The sequence below is a fragment of the Acinonyx jubatus genome, chromosome A2 (assembly GCF_027475565.1).
Source record: "Acinonyx jubatus isolate Ajub_Pintada_27869175 chromosome A2, VMU_Ajub_asm_v1.0, whole genome shotgun sequence".
Lineage (NCBI taxonomy): Eukaryota > Metazoa > Chordata > Mammalia > Carnivora > Felidae > Acinonyx > Acinonyx jubatus.
In genome coordinates, this window is record NC_069383.1 from 147,652,316 (window position 1) to 147,671,226 (window position 18,911).

General features: G+C 47.2%; 3 protein-coding genes across 7 annotated transcripts in view; 2 read left to right on the plus strand and 1 right to left on the minus strand.

Annotated features, from left to right (window-relative positions):
• USP4 (ubiquitin specific peptidase 4) overlaps window positions 1-924 on the plus strand; it is a 48,677-nt gene extending 47,753 nt beyond the window's left edge. For both annotated transcript variants that reach the window (XM_027038710.2, XM_027038709.2), the window contains one exon: window positions 330-924. In XM_027038710.2, the coding sequence (XP_026894511.1) occupies window positions 330-491 (162 nt within the window). In that variant the 3' untranslated portion in view covers window positions 492-924. The remainder of the gene's footprint in view (window positions 1-329) is intronic.
• The window catches only part of IHO1 (interactor of HORMAD1 1), a 46,318-nt gene continuing 28,078 nt past the window's right edge, over window positions 672-18,911 (minus strand). For 2 of the 3 annotated variants that reach the window (XR_008297151.1, XR_008297152.1), the window contains exons 8-10: window positions 14,514-14,617; window positions 7,297-14,050; window positions 672-6,821 (exon numbers count right to left, since the gene is read on the minus strand). Coding sequence is in view for 1 of the 3 variants with exons in the window: in XM_027038707.2 (XP_026894508.1) it covers window positions 12,911-14,050; window positions 14,514-14,617 (1,244 nt within the window). In the remaining 2 variants the exon portion in view is untranslated. Of the gene's footprint in view, window positions 14,051-14,513; window positions 14,618-18,911 lie in introns of all 3 variants that reach the window. The other variant, XM_027038707.2, reaches the window with a different exon arrangement.
• On the plus strand, window positions 1,237-7,104 carry CA2H3orf62 (chromosome A2 C3orf62 homolog). Of its 2 annotated transcripts, none has more exons than XM_015077119.3 (3): window positions 1,237-2,378; window positions 3,295-3,386; window positions 4,524-7,104. In XM_015077119.3, the coding sequence occupies exons 1-3, from the start codon at window positions 1,651-1,653 to the stop codon at window positions 4,787-4,789; spliced, it is 1,086 nt and encodes a 361-aa protein (XP_014932605.3). In that variant the 5' UTR covers window positions 1,237-1,650; the 3' UTR covers window positions 4,790-7,104. The 2 variants fall into 2 exon arrangements, with proteins under 2 accessions (XP_014932605.3, XP_053075381.1); XM_053219406.1 differs by having other exon boundaries at window positions 6,703-7,104.

Here is an 18,911-nt window from a genome sequence, read left to right on the forward strand (position 1 = left end):
TACCTTTATGGGTAGAGTCTCCTGGGCTGGTTGGTTATTTGGTCATCCTGATGTGACAGTGGGAGCTGGGTGTGGTGGAGAAAGAATTGACTGCTATTCCTTCTGGGACGCTTCCTAAATGAGAAGCTGGACTCTTGTCTGGGTTTTATCATAGGGCACTGGCCTTTCCCCACTCTGGGCACAGTCACCTTCATGGTTGCCTCTGTGCATGGATGCATAGGGCACAATGGCAGATGCCTGAGAATGGGTATGGAACAATGAGAGAAAAGCTGGGGAGAATGGGTGGTAATTCCAACCAGTGAATGAACTTTTCCCCTCTTGTGTTTTAGACAAAAGCAGCTTACGTGCTATTTTACCAACGTCGAGATGATGAATTTTATAAGACACCTTCACTCATCAGTTTTTCTGGATCCTCTGAGGGAGGGACGAGCCCAAGCAGCTCACAGCAGGGCATGGGGGACGATGAGGCTTGCAGCATGGACACCAACTGATGCTGTCTCCGTGACTCTGCCACCCCACAGCACCAGTGTAATCCCCCAGGAGAACAGCTTTGACACTCTGGAGACTTCTAGTCTAAAAACCAGATGAGGAAATTCCCTTTTATGAGCAGAAGAAAAAAAAAAAAAAGACAAGACCCTGTTTGCTCAGAAGGGTTATGTCAAGAGGCTGAATTATTTTTCTTTTTATGCAGGTGGTGAGAAATTTCTCATAAGACCTGTGGAGCTGCAAAGTAGGGGGTGGGGGTGCACAGTGGAGTAAGTCCTGTGAATTCCAAAGAATGGAGAGGAACAGTAATGGAGTATGGTGGCCGTGAAGACAGACATGCAGGAGGCTGCCCTGAGCTCCTGGATTTCTTATTCTGGTGCTGATTACTGGTCACCCCAGCAGTCTGCCGGCAGTAAACCAAGCCTCAAGTTCACTTGATATTGTCCCCTTCTCCCTTGCTGTGCACTGAGATGGGTTTGTAATTCCCTCAAAATTAGCCACTGAAGCCCGTTTCTGTGTCCCTTTGAGCCATCTTGGAATTTCCATCTTTCTTCCCCCTAATGAAATGAAAAGAATTGGTGTTGGGGTCTCCTGCCCTGCAATCTCGTGTGGAACCTAGCAGTTCTGTTATGTCCCTCACCATCCTTGATGAATTTAGACCGTTGGATACGGTGTGGAGCTTTTATTAGATCTCACTTAAAAGAAGTCGGTTCACAAAACTGCTGGGTACGGTGGCCCATCCGGTTTCTCTCCATGTCAGCTGGAGCACAGGAACCTTTCCCTTCTTGCCAACTTTGGTAAGAAATGAGATCGCCCCTGCAGCGGCTTCTGGGCGGTCCTTCCCCCCGCCCCCCTCCACACCCCGCCCCCCAACCCCAGGCCATCCCGCCCGCAGTCCTCATTGGGCTCGCTGGGTGGGGGAGGGAGGCGGGGATCCCGCTAGCTCGCTTCCCCTCTGGGCCCCATGGGTTTAAAGAACTAGGTGGTCGTCCCGGCATTCTTGTCTGACCTTTAACCTTGGAGCGGGAGCGCCGTTCTCGTGCACGCGCGGCGACCGTTGGCGGGGGTGGCGGTGTGGCGGCGTTGCTGGGTGAGGACGTGGCTGCGGACCTTCGCCCAAGGGCCGACTGCGGGCTGCTGGCGAGGGCCGAGGGGGCCGCGGAGATGACTGGACAGGCGGCAGGGGCGGGCGGGCCGGGAGCCGGGGGAGGCGGGTTCGGGCGTCCCTGGGGCTCCCGGCAGATTGCAGGTTCCTCCCGAGAATCAGGGGCCACACCCGCCGCACGGGAGGAAGCCCCCCCGGCCCCCCACACCTGGAGTGTGGGTTACTGTGGCCTCTGCCCTGTGGCGTGGATCAAGCTCCAGGAGATGCGCCTTTCAGGGGTGGTTTGCAACTTCATCTGTAACGTTATACTCATGATGCTCTGTGCATTTGCAATGTATTACATAATAAAGACGTGGTCGCTTTTAGGGGAAATGTCTGAAAAACTGAGAAGATGCAGAAAGGAGCTGACTGCAGCCATTGACCGAGCCTTTGAAGGTGTCAGTCATTCCCAGGAGTGCTCAGACCAGCAGAGGCTGGAGCAGGATACCGCGCCGCCGCTCTCCTTCCCCCTCCCAGTGCACCGGCTCCTCTGCAGGAGGCACCCGCTGGCAGCCTGCTCCTCCTCCCCTGCTCCTTTTGCTCCAGTCCCTTGTGCTTCTGAGACAGAGAGCCCTGCCTTTGCTCCAAACCATGCCCCAATGAATGCAAAGCCACATGCTTTATGCGCGAAAAGAAAACCTCTGACCAGTAAGGAAAACGTATTGATGCATTCCTCCATTTGGGCACCCGAAAGACAGTTTTGGAGAGCTGCGGGAGATGGGGAGAACTGGAGAAAAGACAGCCTAAGGTGATTCCAGTTTGCCAGTGTAAAAAGTTACGGTTAGGGGGATCGCATTTCTGAAAATGTCTGAAGTCCCTAAATCGAATTTGTAGCACTGCCTTTGCCTCCCCTCTAGGACCATCAGACTAGTCCTAGAAACTGCCTTGCAGGTCCCACAGGGATACTGAATGTTAGAGAACCTGATTTCTAAAATGCTTTATTTTTTATGCTGCAGAAACAATGTCCATACTAGGGACAGGCTGAATGGATACTTCCTGCCTTCATCCTTGTTTTTGCTCCCTTCACCCACACCCCACCCCACCCCACCGGTTTTTTAGGCCATCACTGGGTTAAGATGTCCCCTAGACCTTTTTTTCTCCCTGGTAGTTTTAAAGTTTATTTATTTAAGTAATCTCTACACCCAACGTGGGGTTTGAACTCACCACCCTGAGACCAAGAGTCACATGCTCTTCTGACTGAGCCAGTCGGGCACCCTTCTCCCTGGTAGGTTTAAACTGCCTGGTTTTAGGCACCTTGCTTTGGAGAAAGGATGACCATATGGGATGAAACTTCAGGGTCCTGCCATCTTGGCTTCCATGGAGGCAGAGAAAGAAGAAGCCATTTGATTCAATTCTACAAATGTTATATGGGCATTCATACTCATTAATGCACTATCTGTGATGCCTGTGAGTCATTAGGATGTTGTTATTAGTCAACTTCACTGATTTAGCAGTTTCCAGTTGTCCTGTATACACAGCACAGGAGCTGATTTAAAGTTGCCAGTGTATTTTTGTTTTTAAGATTATCTAACACTGAGTTCCCCACGATATTTTCTTGAAAGAGGCTCTAATCCTCCACCTTTTCTTCTTCTTCTTCTTCTTCTTCTTCTTCTTCTTCTTCTTCTTCTTCTTCTTCTTTTTTTTTTCCTACCTGGGGGTTGCAGGAAAGATATGGAGAAAGATTTGAAGGTTGACTCAAACATGCCACTCAGCAATTCTAGCCAAGAGGTCACAAAGGATCTGCTTGATATGATCGGTGAGTACAGAGGGCAGGTCTGTCCTCTCCTCAGGATAGGTCCTCCTTGCAGGCTCCTGAGTCAGCAGGTGTCTTTAAAACAAAACAAAACAAAACAAAGCAAAAAACCACTGTCTTAGTTCTCATTCATCTACACGGTAGATTTGTTTTGCCAGGGCAGGCTCTATGCATAGAGCCCTCATGGAGCCGATAGCCTGATGGGTCATTTCATAAATGTCTGGTTACAGTGAAACCCTGGACATAAGGGACAGTGGCTCCCCAGGACTTGGTGGTTGAGCTTAGATCTGGAGACAAGGACATAGGCAAAGATGGGTCAGGGTGGAGTGGGTAGATAACATAAGGTTAGAAGGAAAGATCTCCAAAGCTCCCCTGTAATTCCAGTACCCAAAGAAAGCTACTGTTAACATAGTGCTATACATCCGGTCAGAGGTTTTTTTTCTACACACACATCTGTACATTGTGTGAACTGTGCATGACCTAATTTATTTATTTTGGTATGTTCTATTTCTAAATGACTGACACTGCACAGTGGACCAACAGCCCCTAATTAAGGCATGCATAGCCTTGGGGGCTACCTGAAGCTCTTGTCTCTGGAAGGGTCTCCAGGTTGTGGGGATGAAAGGGAGGCCCGGTGGGAGGATACTCACTTTAGGCCACAGAGCAAGACCCCTGCCAGCCCACTATGTGAGAGGACAGAGTCTCCTCCAGTAGTCCCAGGAGGGGAGCTGAAGTCACCTGCCTCGGCTCACCATCTTTCACACCCTTGCCAGCCCCAGGAAGCATTTGGATTCCCCAAAAGACTCGCATTTTTTTCACACTATGTCTGGTCATGCCTGCAGGTCAGGGAGTTCCCTGAGATCCAAGACAAGCCTGTGCATCTCTGTGTCCTCCCACTTACACCTTCCTTGGGGACTGGCAGGTAGTTGGGCTTAATAAATGTGGAGCTGGGAGGGAGGGCATCAAGACCATCTAAAAATTAGGCACCTACTGTAGCAGCCTGCCCACCTCAGGGCGGGAATGCCAGGCTTGGCACAGTCCCTGAAGAGTGAGTGCCCATTTGTGGCTTTTAACTTGTGCCTGAAATGGCTTTGGGAGCCTCTCACTGGAATTGTAATGCTGGATGTTCTTATTTTTAAGACCATGCAAGCATCCGAGCTATTGAAGAACTGGCTGGGAAGCTAGAATTTGAAAATGCGCTGAGCCGTGTGTGTGGCCGCTGCGGAGGCTCGCCCTTCAGGGAGGAGGTCTGGGCTCTGCTCTCCGATGAGAGCCCTCAGAAGGCCTCAGATGCAGAGCCTGGCAGCCTCAAGCAGGCTTTTGATGATCACAGTATCGTCGAGACTGTGCTGGACTTGGAAGAGGACTACAATTTGATGGCCTCTTTTAAATACCAAATTGAGTAAGGACGGCTTTGGTTCTTTCCAGCAGGAGGCTGTCTCTCAGGCAGTGATCAGTGTCACTGTGGGCCACTGTGGGCTGGCAGAATCTGGGTTACCACACCCTCTTTAACTTCTAGTTGTGTCCCTTTTTGATCTGAAAGCCCCTTTTTTTATTTTTTTTCTGTTGCTTTGAAATGTTTCTTACTGTTGACTTGCTTTTCACTTTTCTTGACATCTCAAATGTGTCTTTGATTGATGTTGAATACATCCGGTACCCAAGGCAGGTATGGGTTGTGGGCCTCTGCTGTGTCTCCTGGTATTATTTTCCCATGGGCCCCTGAATAAGTAAGTACTGGGGCCACAACCAGGGTGAGCTTTGAGCATCCCCTGGGACCAGCCCTCAGGCCAGCACAGCCTACACAGACTTGTGGCCCCAGGCCCTCTGCCACCCTTGCACACTTTCCACACAGGGCTGCCTGTTCTCTGCATGGGCTCCATGCTCTCCTTTTGTCTAGACCAACTTCTCATCAGTGCCCCCCAGCCCTGCCCCTGTTCAGCTTGAAGGCCTCTACAGGGACCTCATGGTTATGTTGGAGAGGCCGGTCCCCTCCCGACAGGACATTCCCATGAGGCCTCCCCACCACACTCTGCACATCAGACCCCTGGGCCCTCAGCCAAGGGCAATGGGATGAAAAGGTAAGCATAGGTCCTGCCCATGGGCCAATGCCCCACCTTCATGCATCCCACTCCAGGCTTGGAGACCCTGGAGGCCACAGAGAATCCCTGTAGCAATGACCCTGCTAGGGCAAGATGGGCAGGGAGTGAAGGAGGAGCCAGCCCACTGCTCCCCTGAGGTCAGCATAGCAGCAAAAGCCTAACAGGGCTGGCACTAGCCACACTCCTGGAAAGAAAGGACAAGGACATCATCAGAAACTATTTTGGCAGATGTCTTAAAATCATGATGTTCTTTTGGGACACATAAGCTATTGGGCAAGATTTGATGCCCAGAAACTGAGTCTCAGGGAAGTGCCTGCCTTCTGGGCTCATATGGGGAGGATGGGGATGAGGAGGCTGGCACAGGGGCTGTTGTAAGACCCAAAGCCCAAACAACCCAGAGAACCGGGAAGGAAGGCCCGTGGCCAAGGGCCCCCCTCTGACAGGCCATCTTTTAGGCTAGAGACCTCAGCATAGGGCAGGCTGCAGAGCTGGTGACACAGGTCTGGTGATTCCTGCGAGCTCTCAGGTGGAGACTGCATGCCCACCCCTTAGCGGAGCAAATGGCACCACTAGCCTCTGGCCACTTCATCAGATGGGCCTCCCCTGCCAAGGCAGCCACCACAACTGCCCCGCGGGGGGCAGAGGGCAGGACAAGGTTAACCAGAGGACATTCAGTCCCTGTAGGGAATGGCACCCTCAATAAGCACTCACCGCTTGTGGAGTTAGGGACCAGTTTCTTCTCCCTTAGCAAAAAGGACGGGAGCAAATGAAAATAATGCTCACAGTATCCTCAGCTGTACTGCTCAGGTGAAGAACGGCTGTGTGCGTGGAGAGAGGTCTACTTGGGATCCAAAAAAGCCAGGGCTCAACACAGTGTAGTTCAGATATGAAGTGTTGATGTGGATTGTCTCCCATAGAGAAGGCGGAGCTTAATCCACTCTGTTTCCCATCACTACCCCTTGAGGCCAGGCTAGACTCAGTGAGTCCCTTCCAAGGAACAGAGCAGGGAAAAAGAAAAACAGATTTCTGTGCAGAAGCCTGACAGCACTTAAGCACGTGATGAAGGTGACACCACCAGTGACGTCATGTGGCTGACCCACCCCCACAGGGAGCAATGAGAAGGGTGCTCCACCTCTACCGTGTTCTTACCAAAGCCCCTCATCCCCAGTCTAATCATACACTAAATGTCAGACAAACCCAGATTGGGGGACGTTCTGCAGGATGCCTGGCCAGCACTCCAGATTGTCAAGGTCATGAAGAACAGGGAAAGACTTGAAACCTGTCACAGACCAGTGAAGACACTCTGACTACAACACAGTGTGGTATCCTGGATTACATCCTGGAACAGAAAGAAGACATTAATGGAAAAACTGGGGAAGTCTAAATAAAGGCTGGAGTTCATGTATTAGTTTCTTAGCTTTGACAAATATGCCTCAGTTATGTAAGGTGTTAACATTAGGGGAAACTGGGTGAAGGGTAGATAGAAACTGTCTTTGCAACTTTCCTGTAAATCTAAAGTTATTCTAAAACTTAAAATGTATTTATTTTTTGAAAGTGCAATTGATCCCAAGTTTGTACAAATGTGTGTATGAGCACAGCATATACAGGACATTGTTATGGAAGGCAAGGGGGTTTTGTCCTGTTTTTTCTTGTCCATATTTTCTAATTTTTCTGCAGTGGACATGTATGTCTTCTTAAGACCCCCAACTCCACCAGCCAGCTGAGGGTATCCCTCACCAGCTAACTGCCCAGAGCTGACCTTCACAGTTCCCAGCAACTGGAGCAGAAACCAGACCCACAGTGGGAGGACTTACAGAGCCTTGGCAGGAGAGTCGCCTGATCCCCGGTACCAGAAGCTCTAGGTCTCCATTCACGCTCCCCCGGGGTCTTTGTACAGGGAGTGGTTTCTGGGAATGGGGGCCTTGCCCCAACCTGAGAAGATTGCAGAGAGAGGACTTTCTGCCGTGGAGGAGACTGTGGTCCTTGAGAACAAGGCTCAGCATGGGTGGGGGAGACCCAGCTCTCCATGCCCCCAGACAGATACACCACTGTTTTAGCTAAACCTTTCTGTAAAACTTCAAATTTGCCAGAGGGGTAATTCACCCTGAATCCTTGGATGAGGAGCTTTTCCTCACTGTAGGAACATAGCTTGTTCAGTTAAAGCAGGTGAGCCCTGAGCCTCTGGCTCTCCAGTCCCAGATTAGCAGGAGCAGCCATATGGTCATTTCCCTTGTGACATGGACTCCTGTCTCTGCATCCCTGGCTTCCTGAGTGTCCTAAGGAGACCCTCCTGCCTTTGTCATCTGCTTTACTGGGCAGATGTGTGCTTATCTGCACACAGCAGGGGTTTGGGGAATGGGTCTCTAGAGACTTAGCTAGAAGGGGAAAAGGAGTCTAGAATATTTCCTTGGGTTTGCAGGGGGCTGGGACCAACAACTTCTTGAGACAATGATAGTCCTATTTGAGAAACTAAAAATGTTTTACATCATTTGGTTCTCTCCCCCGCAGCTCATCTTGGCAAACTAAACAATCACTGAATTGTTTCCGTGGAAACACCAAACTGGGCTTTGGATTAGCAGAATCAAAATAGAAACAAGGCAACCTCAAGAATAAATAGGAGCTTTGGAACCTACTAGTTGCAAACTGCAAATTCAAGCCACAGCACAAGGCACGTGAGAAGCTGGGCCCATCCAGCCCTGTAAGAGGTTTTCAGGTCCCCTGGCTGCGTCCCACCAGTGTCCATGCCGAAGCCACTAGAAACCAGCTCTATATGCAGCTCTATTTGTAGACTTTGTAAGGCAGGAGCTGGTTCACAGAAGCTACTAGGACCTGCGGGAGGGCAGGCAGGGCAGGCTGAGGAAGAAGGGGTAGGAGAAAGGAGAGAGGAGCCAATGGCCGAGTGAAGGTCAGCAGGGAGCAGAGAACCACAGCTGAGGCCTGAGAGCAGAGCAACAATTATTTCAAAAGGACAATTCAAGGGCTGGAAGTGTTGACCCTGCCCTCAGCCTCATCCAGACTCCCATGTTCTCCACATTACTGGGCATGGCTGTCTAGCCACATGGGTCTAGATCAGAGTCTGAAATCTTGCCAGGTTGAGTTCTGAGAGAACTTCCGGTTAGTATGCCTCTCCCTCTCTTGAGTTCCAGCCTGCTCAGTCAGGCACTGGGGCCTGCCTTCTCATTTCTGGGTCTCCAGGTCCCCCTCCCCCTGCCTCCTGCTCCCTTCACTCGGGGAATAGGGGAGCCGAGCCACCTCCTGGCCCACCTGCCCTGGCTCCTTGGACCCTCCACTTCTAATCCCAGGAGAGAACGCAAGGGGACCAGGAGACCAGGCAGAAGGCAACAAAACCTGGGGCCCTGTGTCTCTCACCTGTGTATCCAGGAATGTGCTGATTAGGACAGCGACACCATCCTCCCACCAGAGAAGTTGTGAGCTGTCAGTGATCAAAGAAATTGAGGAAGAGGATTTGCAAAAGAGGCCTAATTCAGGCCAATCTTCCTCTTATTGAATGGCTCAGCTGGGGGCTCACCTGGTACCAGGATGCTACCTCCTCTAACTAAAGCACAGGGCATTTAATATGGCAGTAGCCAGTGAATAGCGCATGCGAACCAGGGAGGCCACTGCACCTGACCGTAGATAACAATTGACAAGACTTTCATCCCAAGACTATCTGAAGCTCTGGCAATTTGCTTTCTCCCTGGAGTATGTGGGAGAATGTTAATATTTTATGTTCCGTTAAAATATTTATAGAGTGGACAAAGTTTTACTTAGGAAATCTAGCTGACAATGGATCCTAGCCCTAGTGGGGAAGGACTTTCTGTGCTTGGCCAACTGGAGGATGCCTGATTTGATGAGTTTTGGCCTAAGGCCTAGCATGAAAATTTTTTCAAAATTGCTCATCCGTTGTAGGAAGCAACTGTTTGGAAGGCAGAAAGCCTGTTGTTTTCTGGGCATTTCGGGTGGAGAGAGGTTGCTGGTACCTGGCCTGGGAGAGAAGAGAGCATATTGCAGGAGACCCCTCATCAGGAGACCTCTGGAGCTTCTGAGACAAAACACAAAAAAGGAAAGTTGCAAAGGAATGCTAGAGAGACCTGACTTTGGGACAGGCTGCAAAGAGCTCTTCAAATGTTAAGCAAGCAATCCCTGCCCTCACTATTTGTCAAGTGTCTACTAAGGTCAGACACTCTCCTGGATGCTGAAGATATAACTGGGATGAGGCAGATGCCGATCTTGCTTCTGGGATTTCTATTCCGCCCACCAAGGCAGGCAAATCAAGTATGCACATCAATATGCCATTTCAGATGGAGCTGTAGGAGAAAATTAAAACAGGGTAAGGAAATGGGCAGTGAGTAGGGTGAGCTCCTACAGAAGAGGTCAGGAAAAGGTCTGTCTGTAGGTGACATTATTTTTTTTAAGTTTATTTATTTTGAGAGAGAATCCCAAGCAGGCTCTGCACTGATGTGGGGCTCAAACTCACAAACCATGAGATCATGACCTGAGCCGAAATCAAGAGTTGAGCACTTGACTGAGCCCCCCAGACACCTCTCTGTAGGGGACATTTAAATTGATACTTGAGGGGTGCCTGGGTGGCTCAGACGGTTAAGCGTCTCTTGATTTCAGCTCAGGTCATGATCTCATGGTTGGTGACTTTGAGCCCTGCATTGGGCTCTGTGCTGATGGCTTGGAGCCTGCTTGGGATTTTGTCTCCTTCTCTCTGTCCTTCACCTGCTGTTCTCTCTCTGAAAATTTATTGATTGATACTTGAATGTCAAGACAATTGGGTGCTGTGGTTGGCTTTATTTCCATCCTCAGATGTAGCTGGAGTGATTATCAGAGGGAGGAGCCCCTAGGTGGCTATCTGGGCCCTAGGTCCATAGACCTCCCACTATAGCTGCCCCTGTGTAGCCACATCTCTATCAGCATCCAAAGAGCAAAACATCGTGTGCTCTGGGGATGTGCCTGGGCTATGTCACGCTCACCAATTCTGGCAGGAACACAGTAGTTAAAAAAAAAAAAAAAAAGCCTTAGGAATAAAATAAGAAACAGAATATCCTTTCCTGATGATTACCAGAGACAGGCAGTGTAATTTTAATTAACCCAGCCTTGTTGGGAGATAAATTTACTGCTCATTCTACAAAAACACCCAGCTCATGGAACACTGAGTCACTCTGATCTTTGACTTCCTAACACAAAATGAAATACTTCTGAAGAAATACAGGATTTCGTAATTCACAGCAGAATCAAAAGAACAGAAGGTCCTGCTTTGGCGTTTCTTTCTTTCTTTCTTTCTTTCTTTCTTTTAATGTTTATTTTTTGAGAGAGAGAGAGAGACAGAGTGTGAGCGGGGGAGGGGCAGAGAGAGAGAGGGAGACACAGAATCCGAAGCAGGCTCCAGACTCTGTGCTGAGAGCACAGAGCCCGATGCGGGGCTTGAACTCACAAGCTGTGAGATCATGACCTGAGCCAAAGTCAGCCGCTTAACTGAGCCACCCAGGCGCCCCCTGCTTTGGCATTTCAAAATTGGACAGACCCTTCAATGAGAAGGCCATAGTCATAAACATTAATGGAATTCTCTTAACAGGATCTCAACTTTGAGTTAAAATGACCAAACTTTTCAGCTTAGAGTAATAAAAGATTTCCAGATACAAACCCCTCTGGTCTACAAGCCTCATGCTAACCGCTCAACAGCCACCTGTAGTCAGTTTGAGACGGGTTGGAAGGAGCCCATTGCATGGCTGGGCCCTTTCCTCCCATGTATAAGCAGAGAAAACTAGTGTGGAAGGCAGTAGAGACTGGCAGAGGGCAGGGTGAACAGGCATGCAGCGAGGCTCACGGGGGAGAAAAGGCCAGGGCAGTCGTAGGCAGAGTCCAAGTCTGTACTTCCTGGGCCTTGGAAAGGGCTGCTGTCATTGCCTGAGGATCCCAGCCACAGGTCATAGGAGGCCCTTGGTCTGGAAACGGGAATAAGAGCAGCTTAGGTTGCCAAAGGTGTTGCGGGCAAATTAAACTCAAACTTTTGTGGGATACGTTCCCTTGAAAATAAAGAATGAAAATAAAAATCAAGAACCACTGCTTTCTATAATGGTCCACTCAGAGGTCCCAGTGTCATTTACTGCATTGCCTTGAAAATGGGCAAATTCTGGAAGCCAATCCATCCAGTGAGGAATTTTACTTTCAAACAATAAAGGAAAAGAAAAAGGAAACTAGTCTGAATAGGGTGGTGTTTATTCAAAATCATTTGGGCGAAGTCTATGGAATAAAAAGATGGTATATGTCTTATCCATTTTATTTTCTTTTTAAAAAATGTTCATTTTTGAGAGAGAAAGAGAGGGTGGGAGAGAACGAGTCAGGGAGGGGCAGAAAGGGGAACTGGGGAACAGAGAATCTGAAGCTGGATCTGGGCTCAGTACTGACAGCAGAGAGCCTGATGTGGGGCTCAAACTTACGAACTGTGAGATCATGACCTGAGCCAAAGTCGGAAGCTCAACCGATTGGGCCACCCAGGCACCCTATTTGATTTTCTTAAGTTGTTGGGAGATCAGTTCAATAAACATAATGAAAAAAATATGCTTTTAAAAATTTTTATTTTTTGTTATAAAACAAATATACATATATGTATAACAAAAATTCAAAACTTCTGCAAGATATGAATAGACAGCCAAAGTCTCACATAAGCCTATTGCTCTCTGGAAATAATACAGGGCCCTTAGATGCTCTCATTAGCTTGAAGGGTGGTTGCAAACAGCATAGGAAAAACAGCCAGGAAGAAAAATGGGATTGTGTGGCTTGTATACAGTGGTGCTCTGGGAATTTATTGGGTGCCCGTCACCTCTTTTCATTGGCAGCTTAACATTCTCTGTTTCTCTGTTCACAAGAAGACAGTGTGTCCTGTAATATGTCCACTGATCAAAACATGCAAGTGCTCTGACAGTAAAACTGGATAAAAATAATTTTAAAAATCCCGAGGCCTGGATAGGTATTGGTCAGGTGTAGGAAATACCATGAAGACCAAAAATGTTTGGGAGTCTTGCTGCCACAGCAACAGTTCTGTGAGAGCCCTTCTGCCACTCAGTATTCCACATGGAGGCCAGTCCTCCTTTCACCAAAATCACCCTCCTCCTGATGCCCTACACCCAGGCTGCTGCTCCAGCTCATCACTGTCGTCTCCATGTGCTTCACTCCAATAAATAAGGATGCAATTATCCCTTATGCTTGTCATGGGCAGCACCTGGTACCCAGAACACCAGAGCTACTCCCCTGCCCTGCACCTGTCCTACACTGACCACCACCCCCCCAGCAGGCCCTCTGAGCCTGAGGGCTCCAGTCAGGCTTCAGGGACTTTCTGCTGTTAGCCAGCCCCAGTGTTCTAGAATTTGTCTTTCCAGCTGAGACCAATAAACTATCAGCTGAAGTCAGACTGTGGGCTGGTCAAAAGCCATCATCACTGCTGTCAAAACCCAGATCATATAGCATATTCTTCCCTGGATCCTTGCACAGAGGAGACTCTGAACTTCCAAGGTTGAGGTCACTGAACCAGCTCATCTGGTGGTCCCCCAGGGAACTTTTAGAAAGCAGGCTGTTGTCTTTGGAAGAATGCCCACTGAGCTGCAAGATGTTCTCCTGTGCTGCCCTCACTGTCTTACTGGGCATGACTGTTGCTCTCAGAACAGGGATGACTGGTTTTGTGGGAGTCCTGGAGCCCCACAGATGCAGGGACTGAGCAAAGAGTTCCTGCTGCTCCAGGGGGAGCCTTTGTGGGCCAGAAACTGGAAGCTGAGGATATTTAGAATTGAAAGCACAGGTTTTGCTAGGGGTTTGTTCTTGCTTCCTGGTTAGGAGCCTGCTTCTGCGGGATTTCCTGGGCTGCTGCTTCTTGCCTTTCCCCCCTCTTTCCATAGTTCTGCCTTTCTGTGCAGTCACCAGCCTTTGTTCACAAGGGGCACACGAAAGCACACCTTCAGCTTGACATTTTTGGCAAGTGTTCTTAATGCTGGATTCAAAGTCCAGGGGTATAAACCTTGAGGCTCCTTGGGAAACCCAGCTCCAGTCACAAGGAACTTTGTGGCCTGAGGAACCAGAGCCATGATTCTCAGGGCTGGTTTTATTAAGAGTCCAATTCTGGCAGTTGGTCTGCACTGCCTTGTCCTTTACTCGCCTGCTTCTTTTGCCGGTTCCAGCGGCCATCAGCACAGCCTCTCCTTGGAGAGCATCACTTTTTGCTCCCTCAGTATAGATAGCAAACTCCCCAGGCTGCAGGGAGCCCATACTAAGATTCCAGACAGCAGGGATGGCCTGAGTCTGCCACATATCTGGTTCCTCAGAGGCATATGTGTCCTGCCTGGTGAAACTGAGGCTCTGGGCCAGAGGTAGTGAGGTCTGGGAAGTGCTGTCTTTCACATGCCCAGGTACCTGAGGGACTGAAATCAATCTCTTCAGCTCTGCTAGGACGCTGGCCACATTCAGCTGGCCTAGCTGCTCACACAGCTGCTGGAAGTCCTTACTCTGCTGGGCAACTAAAACTTCAAGGTGCTTCAGGTCGGACTTCATTTCTATAAATTCTGCTTGTCTCTAGGGAAAGACAGCGAGAAAGAAAAGAGTTATGGACACTGCAACTCCGAATGCACAGTGAAATGCACAAACCAACCAAAGGATGTCTTGGCAGAACCACAGCTTGTCTTTTGCTGGGTGCTTTACAGAGGAAGCATGGTAACACTCTGGAGTAGGGCCCCTGGGCCCCACATCATGCCGCAGAACCTTTGAGGAGGAAGTTGGCCTCTACCTTGGTCCATTACAAGAAGTCCTGTCTGGCTTCTGTTCTTGGCTGAAAAAAATTGCAACTTTAAAGGTGTCTCTCTGGGACTTAGTGACAAAGCCAAAAACATACTTGAGGTCTGAAATCATTGTTGCACTATCTGCTAATTTGGATGTAAATTTAAAAAAATAAAAAATAAAACAGGTTCATAAAAAAATAATTAAAAAATTTAAAAAAAAAACAACATACTTGAGGAAAAAGGTTGGGATCCACACTTACAGCTTCAAATCTCTCCCGTATCTCGAGGATAACCTGCTCCATGTTGCCTTTGTCATGCACAGTTCCCAACAGCAGATCACTCTGGGCCTGCACAGTCTCTTGCACTAAATACAGAAAAATGACAATTACCTCACAAAGACTATGGCATGCCTCACCCTTCCCGGACCACAGTGTGGAGAGGGAAGAGCTAGAATCTGGCATGGGGCACCTGAGCCTGCTCTGCTAGTGCCCAGAACTCTACCCAGATCAGCCTTGGTGAGGAGAGAAAGCAGAGTAGGGCAGTTCCTCCACTGTCTCTTCTTCCCTCCCTCCCTGAGAACATCCTGGCCAAGGCAGACTCAATCTCAGCACCTCCTGGGGACCCTGAAACCTGCTGCCTAGATGATGGCACCAACCTCCTCCTTGGCCCACCTTCTTGGTCCCATCATCAGAGTATTCTCTCAAGAATGTAGATATGATCATGCATCCTCTGAAACCCTTGCTGAAACTTTCAATGGCACCACACTGGCCACTGGATGAAGTCCAAATCTTTAAATTGGCCATCAAGACCCAAGCTCACTTCTTCTTACCTTCTCTATCCACCTCCACATCTCTGAGCTCTGTTTCCTAAGCAATCTCCCTCTCGCCACTGGCCTTGTGCATGCCGTTCCCTTGGCTTGGAATCTATCCTTGCTTCTACCCAGGTCAACTTTACCCATTCCCCTCAGCCACCACCTCAGTGCAACTCATTCCCATTCTTCCTTCTCTCAGGAGTCCCCTCCTTGAAAAACAGCATTTCCTGGCTGGCTTGGGGGCTCCTTCTCTCTGCTGCTGGCACCATGTGTGTGCTCTACCATCACTTATCACCCTCCACTTATGTATCCCCTCTTTACACTTGGGCTGTAATGAACTTGGTGACCTGAGTGCTAACCACTCAGGACTGATACTGATTCTTCTCTCTGGCATAGAGAGATTTGAAACACACACACACACACACACACACACACACACACAGTCTTAATAACACATTGTGTTGCAATCAATTATTGTCATCCTCTTCTAAATGGCAGTTTATGTGAAGATGCTCTTAAATTTATTCAACAAATACTTGATGAGTATCTACTATATGCTATAAACTATTGTAAGTTCACATATATCTTAAATGCATAGCAAGTATAATTTACAAATAATCTGGAATAATACACCAGATATTCCTTTTATCTTCTTATATATATAAAGAGTGTTTCAAGATTCTTTATTTACTTTTGAGATAGAGAGAGACAGAGCATGAGCAGGGGAGGGATAGAGAGAGAGGGCGACACAGAATCCAAAGCAGGCTCCAGGCTCTGAGCTGTCAGCACAGAGCCCGACGCGGGGCTCGAACTCACAGAGTGTGAGATCATGACCTGAGCCGAAGGTGGACGCTCAACCGACTGAGCCACCCAGGCGCCCCAAGAGTGTTTCAAGATTCTTTACAAAATGTTTTATTTTAGATGGGTGAAAAACAATTCGGTAACAAGAGAGTACTTAACTCTTCACAATAAATGTAAGGAAAACCAAAGTAACATCTGGTGCTTGAAAAGACAGGATAATAAAGTCAAATTAGATCTTACTTGAAAACTTCCCTCACTCTGATAGGTGCTTTGTTAGTTCCCCATGTTTTAATTATTCTGTCTTTTGTCTTCTCTTATCAGCCAAAGGCAGGAATTTACCACATGGTATCTCATAAAGTTTAAGTGATTTACTTAAGAGTTTCTCTTTAAAATAAAACATAATTACCTTCTTAAAAGGAGTCTTACATTTCAGATTTTTTAAAAATGCGTATTTATTTTTGAGAGAGAGAGAGAGCACGCATGAGCAGGGGAAGGGCAGAGACAGAGAGAGAGGATCCAAAGTGGGCTCTGCACTGACAGCAGAGAGCCTGATGCAGGGCTCAAACCCACAAACCATGAGATCATAACTTGAGCCAAAGTTGGACACTTAACCAACTGAGCTACCCAGGCATGTGTTCACTTTCTCTCTCTCTCAAAAATAAACATTTTTAAAAAATTTTTAAAAAGCATATCAAGGGAAAACATGAGGCTCAAGAAATGTCCATTAAAGGATAGTGTGGGGGGGGGGTACCCAGATAACATAAAGAATCAAGAAGAAGAATAGCATCAAACATCTCAATAACAAAACTAAAACTAGAAGACAATGGAGCCATGCCTTAGAAATTTTAACGGCAAAGAATTTCTCACTTAGGATTCTAGACCCATGTGGAGATAGAAGAGATTTTCAAACATGCAATGTATAAAAAAAGTTATCTCCCATATACTTTCTCAGAAAGCTACTAGAAGATGTGTATCACCAAATACAAGTGTAAGCCAAAGTCCAGGAAACAAAGGGATCCAAGACTGGGGATGAAAAAATAATTTGATCCTCAAAATGATGGTGAAGAGAAGTTCTAAGACTGGGACCTCAGGAGTAATCTGCCCAGTCTAGAGCTGGAAGACTGAGCTCCAGCCAGGATGTCTCTAATGAGAAAATGAAACAATTCCTGATGTGTTTGAACACATTGATTGGAGATTTACAGTTTTATCTGAAACTTATAATCAGATACTGTGCTAGGAACATGGAAACAGTCTTGAACAAAACTATCTACTCCATACATGAATTCTGCAATTTTGAAAAGGAGAAAATGACAATAAACAAATAAACATGAACATAAATAAGTGAAAAACTGTAATAAATGCTATGATAGGGATTATAATAAAAATAAGAGGGGGGGCATCTACTTCAGATAAGATCATCAGAGATGGAGATATTTAAGGTGAAACCAGAAGGATTAAATGGAGCTAGTCCTGCAAAGATTAGGGGAAGGTTGTTCAGACAGAGAAAACAGCAAGTGCAAAGTTCTGAGGCAAGAAAGAGCCTGTTATGACAGAAATAGACAAGCCAGTGTAGTCTTGCAAAGTAACAGTAAGAAATGGTAAATTTTATGTGTATTTTACCACAAGAAAAAAAGTAAGAAATTTTTAGAAAGCAAATGTTCTACTATTTCTCAATACAGAGTTAAATTCCCTATGTCAACCAATTAGAAAAAGGCTGTTTACTTATGTTTCAAGTACTGGATTCCTGTTCCTAAACTCAATCAGTCAAATATTCTTTCAGACATCCTTGCAGATATTTGTAGTAGGAAGCAAATGTAATTATCCTATCCTAGATAAATTCCTAAATAGCAATGTTTCCTAGCAACAGTAAACATCACCAACCACAAAAGCAGAGAATGAGGAAGGCAAGCAAAGTGTTCAATTCCAGATTCAGTACTCATAAAGCATCTATCTGTGGTCCCGTTCTTTCCTTGTCCTCTAAGAAACCTATGTTTGGGATCCTCTCTTTCACAGGATTTTTTGTACTGAGCTCATTACTTCCAAAGTCTCTCTCTATATATATTTTTTCTTTTACAAAGTTAATTTGGGGCGCCTGGGTTGCTCAGTCAGTTAAACATCCAATTCTTGATTTCAGCTCAGGTCATGATCTCAGGGTTTGTGAATTTGAGCCTTGCATCGGGTTCTGTGTGGACAGTGTGGAGCCTACTTGGATTTTCTCTCTCCCTCTCTCTTTGTTCCTCCCCTGCTTCCTCGCTCTCTCAAAATAAATAAACTTTTTTAAAAAATTGCTTTTTTTTTTAAAGTTTATTTAAGGGGCACCTGGGTGGCACTTGACTATTTATTTATTTTTAAAGCACCTGACTCTCAATTTTGGCTTAGGTCATGATCTCATAGTTTGTGGGATCAAGTTCCACGTTGGGCTCCCTGCTGACAGCATGGAGCCTGCTTGGAATTCTCTCTCTCCCTCTCTCTCTGCCCCCCCCCCACTTGCTCACACACACACTCCCTCTCAAAATAAACATTAAAAAAAATTGTTTAGGAAAATAACTTAGTGGCCCCTGAGTGGCTCAGTTGGTTAAGCATCCAACTTCAACTTAGGTCACGATCTCATGGTTCCTGAGTTCGAACCCGCATCAGGCTCTCCACTATCATCAAAGAGCCCGTTTTGGATCCTCTGTCCCCCTCTCTCTCTCTGCCCCTCCCTTGCTCATACTCTCTCTCTCTCTCCAAAAATAAACATTAAAAAAAACCCCTCAAACCTGTAACAGTATAAAAAGGCATACAATGAAAAATGACCCATTCTCTTCCATGCAGACCTCGGTTCCACTTCCTAGATTTTAACATTATGAGCACTTTCTGGGATTTTGCATGGATACATTGATACATGTGTATATCCATATATAGATTACAGATTGTGTTCGTGTGTGTATATGTGTGTGTATGAGTGGTTCTTTAGAAGGGGACTCATTTCATTTCTGCTTTGGCTGTAAACATCAGATATTTTTAGCTTTTTTATAACAATGCCATTTAAAATCCAGTTCCATAT